Source organism: Citrus clementina, unplaced genomic scaffold, assembly GCF_000493195.1.
Source record: "Citrus clementina cultivar Clemenules unplaced genomic scaffold, Citrus_clementina_v1.0 scaffold_7, whole genome shotgun sequence".
Classification (NCBI taxonomy): domain Eukaryota; kingdom Viridiplantae; phylum Streptophyta; class Magnoliopsida; order Sapindales; family Rutaceae; genus Citrus; species Citrus x clementina.
The window spans coordinates 3,092,970-3,107,095 of NW_006262075.1; the positions used below are offsets into that span (position 1 = coordinate 3,092,970).

The 14,126-nt window shown below is 33.3% G+C and overlaps 2 protein-coding genes across 2 annotated transcripts; one reads left to right on the forward strand and one right to left on the reverse strand.

Moving 5' to 3' along the window:
- Positions 1–478: 478 nt before the first annotated feature.
- On the forward strand, positions 479–2,555 carry LOC18036618 (cyclin-dependent kinase inhibitor 1). Its single transcript, XM_006425803.2, has 4 exons — positions 479–1,073; positions 1,210–1,265; positions 1,476–1,670; positions 1,923–2,555. The coding sequence occupies exons 1-4, from the start codon at positions 783–785 to the stop codon at positions 1,990–1,992; spliced, it is 612 nt and encodes a 203-aa protein (XP_006425866.1). The 5' UTR covers positions 479–782; the 3' UTR covers positions 1,993–2,555.
- A 5,074-nt stretch (positions 2,556–7,629) lies between these two features.
- Positions 7,630–11,666, reverse strand: LOC18036627 (uncharacterized membrane protein At3g27390). Its single transcript, XM_006425805.2, has 9 exons — positions 11,138–11,666; positions 10,879–10,987; positions 10,537–10,732; positions 10,286–10,419; positions 9,551–9,839; positions 9,365–9,471; positions 9,072–9,246; positions 8,159–8,607; positions 7,630–7,930 (listed from the first exon to the last, which is right to left on the reverse strand). The coding sequence occupies exons 1-9, from the start codon at positions 11,226–11,228 to the stop codon at positions 7,777–7,779; spliced, it is 1,704 nt and encodes a 567-aa protein (XP_006425868.1). The 5' UTR covers positions 11,229–11,666; the 3' UTR covers positions 7,630–7,776.
- Between the last annotated feature and the right edge of the window lie 2,460 nt (positions 11,667–14,126).

Here is a 14,126-nt window from a genome sequence, read left to right on the forward strand (position 1 = left end):
GAGAATTCAACCCCTTAAACTTGTAGAAGCAAGAAGCAAAATCAAAGATGAGATCCAACTACATTTAAGTTTCAAGGAAGAACAATTAATTACTTTTATGTTTGTAATTTTAACAAATTATTATTTTTTAATATGAATGTGAGCATAAAGTTATATAAGGGTTTTAAGAAAACAAGTATTATTTTATTAATGTACCGAAATTATTAATTTACCCTATTAACCTAAATTAAGACCCTGATAATTATTATATAATAGAGATTAATAATTTATAAAGGTTATTCCGTAATACTCTTAATTTTTTTATTTACACCTGTTCAAAGGAAAAGGAAAAGGAAAAGGACAAATAAGTAATTCTAAATTAATGCACACCATTTTTGCCTAAGACCAGCTTCCCCACCTAACGGGGACCTGTAATTCTTTCCATTCAATTATGACCGCACGATTATCCGTCCTTTCTATTTAGTGCAACTTTCTTTCACTCAAACAGTACGATTTTCCTATATTACCCTAAAAAAAAATAAAAAAGCAATCACTCCTGTGCAGTTCTCTACAGTTCACAAGTCCCACTCCACTTGTCAGTCCTCCAATGGTATAAAGAACGGCGCCGTCAAATTCCCCGTTACAGATTACCCGTCCTTGTTAACGGAGCCTGGACCACGACGATAGTCCATATAGACGTACAAATTAACAAACCATGACAAAATAGAGAGGATAAAGAGAAACTGCAACATAGAAACGCGGTGAGAAAGTTGAGGGCTCAAGGGCTTACAGAAATTCCAGTGATGGAGGTCGCTCGAGTTGGCGTAAGAACGCGAACGCGAGCACGAGCTGAAGCCCTGGCGGCTGCAACTTCTTCCAAGTTAGCTAAGAGAAGGAAACTAGAGTGTGATGAAGTCAAAAGCTTTGCGTCTTATATTCAGCTCAGGAATCGTACAATTGATACAGGTGAGAAAACGACGACGGAGAATCGGTGTTCAAGTCCTGGCTTAGAATTATCTGATCATGATCGTGTTTCGACTTCATGTTGCTCCAGTCACGGATCCAGTGAGAGAATAGAATTTGTAGATCTGAAGGTGAAATTGAATTCCGTTTGGCACCAGTATGCTTATCTGAATTCTTGGATTTGATTGTTTTGGTGGCGCATTTAATTTGAGGCGAACATGTTGTATTTAAATTTTGAATTTCGTTGAATTTCATCTCTTTTTGCAGGATGAGAGTGCTGATGTGGAAGCTGAAACATCGACGTATTATGGATGCAGAGAAAGGTTTAATTTTTGTTTTAATTTAATATGAGATAAATAATTTTTTTTAAATTTATTTTCAAGATTCTTGTAATCATTTGATCTCACTCACATCTCTTCAAAAATTCGAATTCAAAATGGAGTGATCCATTTATTTATAACAGTCTCTCTCTCTCTCTCTCTCTCTTTCATTTACTTTAATTTGCTCTACTTAATACATCATTTCTACCTCAGGAGAGACGCGACGCTGTCCAGCGAGCTTGAAGCTGAAGCTGGAGAAGAATCAGACAGCCTGGATTCAACTGCGAAGCCATCATCAGAGGCAAACTCTCGCCGTAGATCAACGGTGGAGAACATGCCTGCCAAGTCTGAAATTGAGGACTTCTTCGCTGAAGCTGAGAAAAAGCTCGTAAAACAATTTTCTCAGAAGTAAGTACGCAAAACAATAATGCCTCTTTTGCCATGCACATTGTTAACTAACGCATCAAAGTGAACATAATTTTCACTCGGTCTCTTTGTTTGTTTACCAAGAATTTAACTCTTGCATTTCTATTCTATACAATATCTTGGATTTTTTTTCTTTATTTTTTTTTTTTGGCCAATAAAAATTCGAATTTGCACTCTCTTTGCAACCAAACCTGAAGATGCATGCTAGCAACACTCTTAAAAATTCAATTACAGGTATAACTTCGACTTCGTGAAAGAGGAGCCAATGGAAGGACGTTACAAGTGGGTAGGGTTGAGGCCATGAAGAAGATTACCAATGAAGAAATTAAATTAAAAACAATGGCGATATCTTCTGCAGATATACGTATTGTACTTCTAGGTATCAGTGATTGATGATTTAGTTTCTGTTGTTTAGTGTAAGGTGTGTTTCGTATTTTTTGTACAGCTCGTCAGCCGTACTGGAAAAGAAGCTCCGAGACTGAGAGAGAGATTTCCTCAAGTAACGAAATGGAACTGCAAAAACTGTGAGGAACAAAATGGTTGAATAAACTAAGTGTTATTATTTACTTTAGCTTTAAATTCAGCCTCCATAAAATTCGTGTCTTTTTCTCTGCTACTGCTCTTGTAATTTAGTACGGATTCGCAGTCTGTAGTCCTTCAACATTTTTCTTTCTTTTTCTTTTTCTTTTTCTTTTTTCTTAATAAAAATTAAGTTGAAAAGAAACAAAAGAATTTATATTAGTTTGTTTTTACGATTGATGGATATCATTTATGAGTAAAATGGATAGAGTGAGGGAGGAAGAAGAGTGAAGGGGAGTGGGGTTGGGTGAGGGGCGTGGAGCGTGGGGCTTCGGAGGGGTTGATGGGCAAGGCAAAGCAAATGGTTGGGCGTAGGAGGGGCAGGCGCACGCACATTGCCTTGTAAGTTACGGACACGTGTTCACGTTTGGAAGTCTTGGTCTTTTATCTCCATGTTGGAATTACTTTGTAGTCTGTGTATGCTTCCAAATTCCACCTGTATATTTCTTTAATTAATTGTCAATAATTGTGTCATTTGTATCTTACATCAATCCATGAGTAATACCTAATCACTTAAGTGGTGTTTGATTAAATGCATATCTTGAGTCATTGGTACAACTTTTAAATTAGATGTAAGTTACATATAATATAATTTTTATTATTATTTATTCTTTTCCTGGTAAAAAGAAGTACAGTAAAAAAAAAATGTAATTATCTATTTGAATTTGATGCAAGTCCGATCACGGGAGCGAGGATATATATATACTTGAATGCCATTGCCATTTGCCACGTGAATTTTCGGTACTGTTTATTTGTACAAAAGTAAAATAACAGTGTCAACTCAATTACTGGATCGCTTGATCTTGATGTGCAAACAAACTTCTTTCGGACCTTGCTATGTTACAGCTTGTGCAAGTAACATAGCCAATGGGAATCCTCCACGCGTGTTGGTGCTGATGCAACCCAGGCCAAGGCAGCTGTTCATGCAAGGTGAAAATGCCGAGGCTGTCAGTTGCAGCTTCTGCAACCTAGCCTTGTCCAACTTCATAAGCCCCCAAGCGTAAATAACACAGTTTTCAATGTGTCAAAGCCATTTGATTCTTTTTTCTCTATGTCGGCTCTCGGAGTCTAATTGGAAAGGAACTTATATGAAACTGGATGTAGAATAAGTTTAGAAGGACGTGAGATCGATGAAAAATGACTATGTATATAATTCGGCTGTTTTCTTTTGAGTACATTTGACATGAAAAATCTCTCACTTCTTCTTCTTCTTTTTTTTAATAAAAAAAAGGAAAAATCTATCTCAATGCTAAATCTTCGAACCTTATATGCCCTTATTTATTCAAGAAAATATTATATCTGTCTTTTGTTTTAAATTAGATAGAGAGCTACCATTTGTTATATGCCCCTAATTAAGGTATTTTTTTAAAAAAATTATTTTAAATAAGTTTCTTTCATCCCTTCAAAAGTTTATAAAAAAAAAATTAGTTAAAGAGTCAAATCAAGGGGATCAAGTTTCATTACCAAATTAAGATTATGAAGTTTAGTTAAAGAGTCTCAATTAAACATGAGAAAAATATATTTTTTAGACATCAGATTTCAAAATTCTTACCTTACATATTTGATGTTAAATATTCAGCATAAATTTGTAGTTTAGGTACTTTAAAAAAAAAAAACACAAGTGATCAATTGGTTCAAAGGATAAAAACATTTCTAATGCATTGGTTTTCAATGATGAATTGATTAAATCGGCAGTAACCTTCAATGAGCAATGGGCTGGTGGATTCGGGTATGGACGTGGCACTGTAGTTGAGTTAGGAGCTGGCACTGGATATGGTTATGGGAGTGGATCTAGTGTGTCTGGGGTTGGTTACGGAGCTGGTAGTGGTGGTACTGGTATTGGGTATGGGGCAAGTTCAGGATCAGGTGGGGGTACTCGAGTTGGGCAAGGAAGTGGCAGTGGTTATGCGTCCGGAGGTGGCACTGGCACACAGTAACCTGCCATGCTTGCTTCAAATACGATTAGAAATCTCTATTTTCTTGGTAAAATTACTTTATAACATGTCATATATCTCACTTCATGTCACTATACATTCCTCAAATTTTCATTAGGTAAAATGTTCAAGTTTATTTGTATGACTTAAAGTCAAATCAATTAATTGTAAGATTAGAAATATCACCTTAATGATATTAATATAGTAAAAAAAATTTAACTAGTTATGTATTTTAGTGAATACAATACAATGTACCGTCTTAAATGAGTTCTTCCAATATTTAGAATGTTCCGTCAAAAGGTATACATAGCATTAATTTGTTCTATCTATCAAACGAACAAATGAGAAGTAGAATTGACATTACTTCTTCGAAATCTAGTTCGACTTAACCTCTGATTTCCTAATTAAATACTTAGCAGATTTCGGTTTTATACTTTTTTCATGCATGGAAGAGAATGGGCATACATGCACATACGAACGATTGGTAGTGGAGGTTTATTTTGCGATTAGTAATTGTTGATAACAATTTATATGATACTAAATCTTATCGGTACATTGTTATAAATGCATATGTGGTACAAAAATTGAAAGAGGATAACATTTTGGGTTAATTAGAATTTGAAAAAGAATGTTGGTAGGAATCTGTTGATTAGTGGAGAAGATAAATGATGGGATGAATGATTAACCAAATTTTAATTTACAGAACAATTTACGGCAACTATTGATCATTATCATCTAACACTAGAAGAAAAAACCACGTTATCTTTTTTTTTTAATACAAAAATCACGTTATCTTGTTCTCTCATAGATAATAAAGGTGTTAATGAGATAATATTAAGAAAGCTTGGCAACTTTGACATCAAATAAGAATATTGATTTTAATAACTGCAACGAATCTGCATGCATATTGAACATGTTCAACGAGTCTTGCATAAGCAATTGGAAAAAAAAAAAAAAGAAGGGATTGATGGAAAAAAATAAAAATGACTTGTGTGCGAAGATGGCAAATTGATACCGAAGAAAAACACACACAAGAGTTGGCGATAGAGGCTCTGAGATTGAGATTGGTACTGCTTGTCGAAGAATTTCGTAGATTGTGTTTACGGCGAAAGTAGGAATGATTAGGGTTGATGGTTTAATTTGATGGTATTTGTTTCAGTAGGCAACACTAACAAGAATTAATAAAATTAATGAATTCATGGTAAAACAGTAATAGAGAAATAAAATGTACAATTTAATGTCGTTATATATACAATAATATAAAATTATAATATAATAGAGGTGCCGAAAGCAGCAGAAGAAAGGCTGAGTGTGAGACCGTGAATGGCATCGCACAGCTTGCTCAGGGGCCGCTAATTTCTAACTTTTTCTTCAATCTGCTGCACAATACAGCACGTAAACCCATACGTTGCATATGGCCCAGGTGGGTCCCCTTCCTGCGAAACGTTGATTTCAAGACTACTCTACAAATATCACAAGAAATGCGACGAAAACGTCCTGTTTAGCTTGCAGCAAACAAAACAAGATGGAAAAGTGACAGTACATGGTCATATTAAAGTTGTTCTACCGGTAACAATGAATTATAACTATATACGTAAAATAATAAATAATAAATAATATATTATAATTTTAATCATGTGGTTATGAAATAATATTTTATTATAAAATAATTCTAATATAACCGGACCTAAAAATAAATGACCAAAGTAAAATCATCATATCAGATTTAAATTCAACAACACTAAAAAGCGAAATCAAAAGCACATCTAACATGCTAAAAAATAATCATTTTGTAGAAACCATCACCTAAATCTCAACAACGTTTATGTTGTATTACTAAGAATCAATAATTAAATATATAAAAGTATATATAGATTCATAATGCTTAATTGTTTTTATAGAGTTGTGTGGATTACCTTCTAAATCATAAATTATCCTAGAGAATCTTTTAAGTTTCTCTCTACACTCATTATGATGATCGGATGTCAGAAAAAAATAGAATATTAAATGACTACTTATATAGATAATTTTCTAGTTATCTTTCAATATTTCTATTTTATCATATCGTAAAAATAAATATTATTTTTAAATTTTTATACATTAAAGGTCCACGTAAAATATATTAAAGTTCAGATTATTGAAAATTTTAATATATCACTTTTAATTGTACTTAAAATTATATGATAATATATAATACATAATTATTCACATATAAACCTAATATTGAATTAAGATCCAACAAACACCCTCCAGGAGGTTAAATAATGGACTTACATTTCGGTTCATGAACTAATTTTTTGAGAATTTGGGAAAACTAGCATCACTTGCACCTTCAAAATCCTTTTAAAATCCCTCTTGTGGCTTTACAATTTTAACCTTCAATAAAATATTAAAAAACCCAATCTCTCTTGCCCAACTCAAACTTGCAGATTTTTCTCTTTAAGCCCTTTGTCGTTACCATTGCTTCTTGTCTACATTTTTGCTGCAAACTTTACAATGAATTCTTTACTCGAAATCCTAAATTAAGATTCATGTATACAAATAACTTTAGAAGAAATAAATCATTTAAGTTTTAATTTTATCATGAATTTAATAAGAAAGTTTTCTACCGGATCTACACACTTGACTAGCGAGTTTTATAACTGCTATGTTGTTTTTTTAGGCTTAAACTCTATTCAAATCATGAGGTGATCAGTTTAGCAACTATCAACTGAAAGGAAATTTTTTTTTAATCATTTTTAAAGAAACGTAATAATTTGTTGGGTTTTGAAGTTTGTTTGTGGCTGCAATTCTAATTTGACCTTTAGTTTTACAGTTGCCAAAATCATGGTAGTTTCTTTTAAGAAGTTTGTTTACTCCCCATGGGAGGGTCTACGGCTCCTATCCTTTGATCGAAGATATGTAAAATAACGAATCAAACTGGATAATTTTGAAGTCGTGCATCTTTCCATAAAGTTGTAGTTCCCTTTTGACAAGAAATAGGTAAGGTCTTTCACGGACTTGGCGTGTGGGTGTTATGAGTGTTCAGAGTTCTCTTGATTGAGGGGTGCCAATAGTCCCACTCTTACTGCAGGTCAACCTCGGCCCAATATCGGCTCAGTGAACTCGGTTCAGACCTCGGCAGGAAAGAGGCTGTATTGCTGACTGCCCCGTGAACCAAAAAGATTAAGAACCCCATTACGCCGCGACCCCTATGGCCTATGGGGCATCACTTTATGAGTAGCTTGTACATTAAAATATTTTTGGGCGGTGAACAATCAATGGATTATCCAGATTCCAGAGGCAACCGCCAGAGTCTTAAATCCTTAAAACAAAGTCCGGCACCGCACAGTGGATGCTGTGAATGGTAGAATTTCGAAGGAATAATGTTTAACGGTTTCTAGCAGTTGAGTCCCAACTAACATTATTAATTTTTAACGACATCAATGTTCTTGCGATTAACATTTTATACTTCAATAACAGAGGGATATGCCGACAAGGTAACCTCTAATTCCGTTGGGCTCGGTGGAATCCCGATACATAAGCTTACATGTAATTCACAAACTACAAGCATTTACACCTGCTAGAAAAATATCCTAGACATTTTCAATAGAGAAAACTGATCTGATGGAATCTGATCTAGACGTTTCTGGTCTGCTCTCCGAGTACGAGACCAGTGCCTTCACAACTTGGCGAAATCTCCTTCTGTAAGTGGGAAACTTCGATACGCTGCGTATCAGTCCTATCATCCTGTTGATGAAGTAATTATCAGATTGCATTAACCGAAAAAAAGAAAAACCACTCAGGCCCTGTATGTCACTTGTGAAAAGCATTGGCATAATGCTCACTTTAGTTAAAAGACGTACTCTTCGAAGGACTAATGTTAAAGTTCATATGACAGCTCATAAAATTTATATACGAGTACACAAAGTTTTGCCTCTTTCAATTACTTCAATGAGATGCAGATAAAGTTCATACCTTCTACTGATGCCCTGTATTTGAGCAGCTCTGAGTGCATCTTCAGGCAGTAAACCGCCGTTGTCCCAAGCCTCCATTCGTTCTGTAGTGCTTCCAAAAAGGACTACTTTTTCCAGGTACCTCACTTCAGGCTCGGTCAATTTTAAGACTGAAATTTGTTCCTTTAGGACCATTATTGGGTTAAAGAACCAGTCCAACAATTTATTATTTGGTCTATTCAGATGGGTTATTTCAACACTATCAGGTAGCAATAAACCACCCGAACCAGCTTTGATGGAGTAAAGGAGAGTCTGCAAGAATGAATAACAAGGCAGACCAAAACCTACTATGGCTTCTTCATTCACACACTTTGCTTTCAACCAATCTTTGAGGTCAGTTGGTGTTATTACATCAGCGTCTAGTAATTCTCTTCCCCTCGTTTCACAGGACCTCATCATATTTACCCATATCTGTTTCATGCACCTTAATTGGTCAGTAAGCAATCGTTGTATAACCTACTCAAATCATACAAATGAACAGATTTTATAACTATAAATATCAATAATCGATGACATCAACTCAACTTCTGCTAAGACTTTTAGACCGCAGCAACTGTTTTTCAAATTATCAAATGATGCTTAAGACTGCAGATATGATATCTACAAGTTTAAAACTCCCAAAGGTGGCGTATTTAGTCAAAACGTTTTGCCAGTATAATTATCTTTCAGGCAAATAACAACGTTTGAACACTAATACTATTTTATTTGATTTTTAAATTTGAATTTCCAAATAAGATTTTGTTATTACAGAATTTAAGGTAAAAAAATCATTTAAAACATTAAAAACAAGGTATTCCAACTGACTCTCATTAGTTCTGTATATTGGACTATTATGACAACTCACTTAGAGATGTCCATTTGGTTCACAGACATACCTGCACCATTTTCACTTCTTGTATAGCCTCCCTAACTGATCTGGAATGCGCTAAGCTTGGCATCAGCATTGCAGGTGCGTCTGCAGAAGCAGAAGTAAATTTGCCTCCAGCCACCTGATTTCCCCCAACAGGCAATTCAGATGAGCTATGGACCTTTTTCTGTCTATATCGGGGCCTGGCTGTGAGAAATGTATTTTGAAGAGTTAAAATGAAATTAAAGAACCAAGATCTCCAGCAGTTTAGTTGAAAGAATATTATCCACGTATCCAGGAATAATTAGAGAAGATAATTACTTTGGAAGGATAGTTCCCTCCCTGAGGTAGAGCCAATCATTTGTATACTCGTCAAATTCTGCAACCATTGCAATTACATACGCAACACCTCTCCGGAAAGATCTTTCCTGCATCCATAGGAAAGCTAAAGTCTGAGTTCAGTTGTAATAAATACCAAACCTACAATGTACTTCGAATATGACAAACCTGGTATACTACAACTGATCCATACAGTCCAATGAAGATACTCGAGAAAATAGCAATCACAATACTCCCAATAACAACAATTGGCCACAAAAGGATAGTCAAACCAGCAATTGGTATGCAGGCTGTTTCGAGAAATGGTCCCTCACGGCTTATGAGATCATGCAGCAGCCGAAACCAGCCCTTAAACAACATATATGGACTCTTGATCACAGCAATTACAGTGTATAAAGGAATGTCCACAACTAGCCCCAGCAGCCCAGCAATGATACATCCAGGCACATGAAACAACCTACAACAGGCAAATGGTCACTATAACAAATGACTGCTAAATTTGAAGACCAAACATTTGCTTTCATCGCTTTGATACAATCAACTTAACCCTTATTCTCCATTTTGTTGTCTAGGAAAATTCAATGGCCAAATAGATGCATGAATCAAGTAAAGTTCATTCTTAGAGCTAAAAATTATATTGTATTTGCGGTAAAGGTTAAGCTCATCCCTAGGCTCTAGAGAGTTAAAGAAATAAAAATTAGATTTAAAATGCTTAAATAAAATAAAAGCTTCTTAATCCCTGCTCAGAGCACCAAAACAGCTAGAAACTCTTAAATCAAGAATTTATATAATTTGTTTTCCAACGTGCCTATGCTCCCAGTGAAACATTATAAACCTCACTAGTTGCCAAAAATTACAGAGCAACACAATCATAGTTGATACAAACAATAACAAGACCAATACCTCAAAGGTTGAAGCTCATTTGAATGAGGCGATTCACGTATCTCCTTCAAGAAGATCGGATATGAATGATAACATAAGTCTGCAAAATCTCTGACCATAGTACAACTTCCTTTAATAGTTCCCCATGTTCCATCCTGATTGTTGATTAAAGCAAATAGAAACAAGTAGTTAAAATTAACAATCTTTAACGAGCCAAACTAGAAATAAAATTCAAACAGGGAAACTAGTTCTTCAAAAGTTCGAAAGTATACCACTACACAGTGGAAGAGTTTCTTGCATTCATTGTCATTTCTAAAGGCCTCAAAAGCTGAAACCCAGGGAGTGAAAAAACCATAGCCGACTCCCACAAGAACGCTCCCAGCAATGCTTAGACCCAACCATAAGCCAAACAAAGCAGGCAAAGGAAAAAAGATGGCAACTTTAAGAGGTATATCCAATCTATTAGTCCTGCAGTTACCAATCCAATATCTTAGACAACAATATATAAAAGCTCCTGATAGAAAAGTATGATTTTGACAAAATTCAGTTGCACATCGAGAATTATAATAAATAAAAAGGAGCAAAAATAGTACTAAAGATTTCATTCTTTTTACTTTACAAGGGTGTAGACTGTCCAGGCAACATGAGCAGGGAACAAGCCAATAATCACTCCAACATTCCCTATTATCAATATCAAACCAGCTACAGGACACACAAGTAAACCTGCAGCATTAATGAAAAAAAAAAAAAAACCATCTTTCAAATCCCCATGTAAAAGCTCAACGAACATAACAAAATAAAAAGTCAAACAAGAAAAAAAGAATAGAAAGGCAGATATTAAACATTTGTAGAAAGTGAATAGGAGAAGAAAACCTTTAAGAGCCCCGAGAAAGAAAGCCAAGCAGAAGGCAAAACCCACATAGATGATCTTCAGCCAACCTTGCAGATTGCTTAACATGTCCATAACAACCAAGATATCATAGAAATTCAGCAGCACCACAAGAGAACAGGTTATAACCTGAAATCAATTCTTCTAAAACCTATTTAAAATATTATGCACGTTAAAATAAAATAAAAATTTTATACCTAAAACTATAAGCCACCCTTTAAAAAAACAAATAAATAAATAAGAAGCCAACAATAATATATTGCAAGAAAGAAGGGAAGAGACTATGGACAGAGAGAGAGAGAGAGAGAGAGAGTTGCAGTTCAAGAAGAAGATGACAAAGAGAGAGAACAAGCCTCGGAACCCAACCCCAAAACAGAGTTAATCAATTCAACAGTGTCCAGGATGCTAGGACTTAGGATCCCAGAAGAAATATTCAAACACAGCTCCTATATAGGGGCAGCAGCATCCCTTACTGCAATGCAGCTTTTCTTTTTTATTTATTTATATTATTATTATTATTTGTAAGGGTCTTCTAAGTTACATTAATAAATTATAAATGTATGTAACTCAAGAAAAGCCCTGTTTTTAAAGCTTGATGGAGTAAAGCTGTTAATGATACGATGACATGAAGTGGGTCACGACTTTTGTTTGCGTGCCATATCAATATGATTATTCAGTCCAGCGGGTGATATCAAAGGATGTGATTAGTTGTTACTGTACAATGGATTACAGAGTAATAAAACGTGTTAGATTACAAAGTCGTATTAATTAAATATTAATAATATGGTTTTTGGCGCAGGCGTGCCTGCGTGGTGCGCGAGCGTTAACCGTAAAGAGTCGTAATTGGGCTGCTGGGCATGTGAGAGGGTGTTACCAACTCCGTGGTCAAACACTACTACTAATAATATCATGCATAATTTTAATATTATCTTCTTCTCTCTTTTTATTCTTTTCGGCAAAAAAGTTTTAATATTATTACATTTGGACATCTAGAAGTTTTGACTTCCGAATTAGGCGCCGAGGATTTTTTTTATTATTTTTTTATTTATTTTATTGAGTGTTTATGCTTTCATATAAAGTCTCACTACTCCTCTACGTGACTATTGTGTTTAGTTAATCTTTGTAAGAAGGCGGTTATTGTGGTTGTTGTTATTTTACAATTGATTATTCACTAGAAATATAAATTGCTTAATAAAAGAAAGCACAACCTCGCATTAGAATGCAATATTTGTAAGATGTGTTTGGCAGTCTGTATTACACTATATTTGGTTGTAATTTTTTGTTGTATTGCACTACATTAAAAAAAGTGACTAATATAATAAAAGATGTGAAAAATAAATCCATAGGAGGTTAGGTTCAGGCTATATTGCATTAAAGTAATGTTCGTATTTTAAATATAATCATTTAATTTTTATTATATAATCAATTTTAAATTTATTAGATATTTGTTTTATATTTATATTTAATTAAAAATTTAATTGAATTAATGATATAAAATAGTAATAAACCTACATATGTATGATAATGATTATTTTACTTTCATTACATAAAAAAAATATTTTAATTATTTTACTTTAAAAAAATTTTAAAAAGTATTTTAATTTTATTTAATTATATAATGAATAAAAACAAATTTATATTTCAATATTATATTGTATAATATAGTTATATAGAATAATATAATATTAAATTATACTTAGACTATATTATAATAACTAATATATGGGAATAAATAATATTTTAATATAATAGTATTAATAATATAATGTAACCTTGCAATATTTTATTATGCAATAATGTTATATTATTGAATAATTTTTATATCATAAAAATTATTTAATAATTAATTCAAAAATTAATAATAAAAGCCTAAAATAATAATACACCTAAATAATATTAGTTTAATTTTAACATTAAAATAATAAAGTCCATATTACACCAAATAATATTGCATTACAATTTAATACAATATCTCGTAATACAATACGATTAATATAGTGTAATGTAATACAATATACTAAATGCATCCGTAAAAACACTTATTATTATTTTTTTGTTATTGGTATAATATATTTCCTTGTTTTAGGGTATATGTGTTGATTTTACATGTGATACGCGCTATTTAAAAAAATGTAACAACGAAGTTGTTCTCTACTATATATATATATATATATACATAGCAAATAATTGAGAAATCTACGCAAATTACTATGTAATTGAATATATGATGTATACATCAAATGTAAACTCCCACCCTCAAAACTAAAAGTCGAAAACGTCATGAATTTCGGGAATAACAATGATCGATCGTTTGGGGGCACTGCGTTTGGCAACATAAAAAATTAATAATAACGTATAGATAATGACGGGACGGGAGGCGCACACGACAAAGTCACAATGTTGCTACTGTGGTCCTTCGCTGCAGAGAATCAGAATGGATGATCGCACTTATCTGGAGAGAATTTTTGGCGGGGATTCTTTTTAGTTTCTTCTGAGAATGATGTGAAAGAAACCGAATAATGTGGAGGCAATGGATGAGTTGTCAAATTGGACATCTGAATATATAATGTAGAGCCCCGTCTGCTCAAAAACTTTTGAATTTAAAAAAAATTATCATTATATATATATATGTATAATGAAAAATCTAACCACTTTAGCCGTCGTCTCTTTTTTCCACTTTCGCTCTTTTTGTTCGGTGACGCAAAACGTTTCTTATACGTGGAACAAATGAAAAGGTAACTTGACTTTTCACTTAAAATATAATTCTATTAAGGTTGTGGTTATATTAGAGTTGATTTATGGTGGAATATGAATTTTAGCTACATACGTAAAATGATAAATAATAAAAAAATTTTAAAAAAATAATAATCGTTCACTCATTTTTTTAAATTTTTTAAAAATACACAATTCTTTCTTTTTTTTTGTTAGAATCCACCTAAAATTACATTTTGTTTTATTTTTTTACTTTTGTTT

What these genes read in the sequence shown, in the direction of transcription:
- LOC18036618 (XM_006425803.2), top strand. Translation starts at nt 783, where the DNA reads ATGGAGGTCGCTCGAGTTGGCGTAAGAACGCGAACGCGAGCACGAGCT. An exon ending in TAGAATTTGTAGATCTGAAG is followed by an intron (nt 1,074 to 1,209) that starts GTGAAATTGAAT and finishes CTCTTTTTGCAG; the next exon opens with GATGAGAGTGCTGATGTGGA. An exon ending in GTAAAACAATTTTCTCAGAA is followed by an intron (nt 1,671 to 1,922) that starts GTAAGTACGCAA and finishes ATTCAATTACAG; the next exon opens with GTATAACTTCGACTTCGTGA.
- LOC18036627 (XM_006425805.2), bottom strand. Translation starts at nt 11,228, where the DNA reads ATGGACATGTTAAGCAATCTGCAAGGTTGGCTGAAGATCATCTATGTG. An exon ending in ACAGTCTACACCCTTGTAAA is followed by an intron (nt 10,733 to 10,878) that starts GTAAAAAGAATG and finishes TGGTAACTGCAG; the next exon opens with GACTAATAGATTGGATATAC. An exon ending in ATACAGGGCATCAGTAGAAG is followed by an intron (nt 7,931 to 8,158) that starts GTATGAACTTTA and finishes CTTCATCAACAG; the next exon opens with GATGATAGGACTGATACGCA.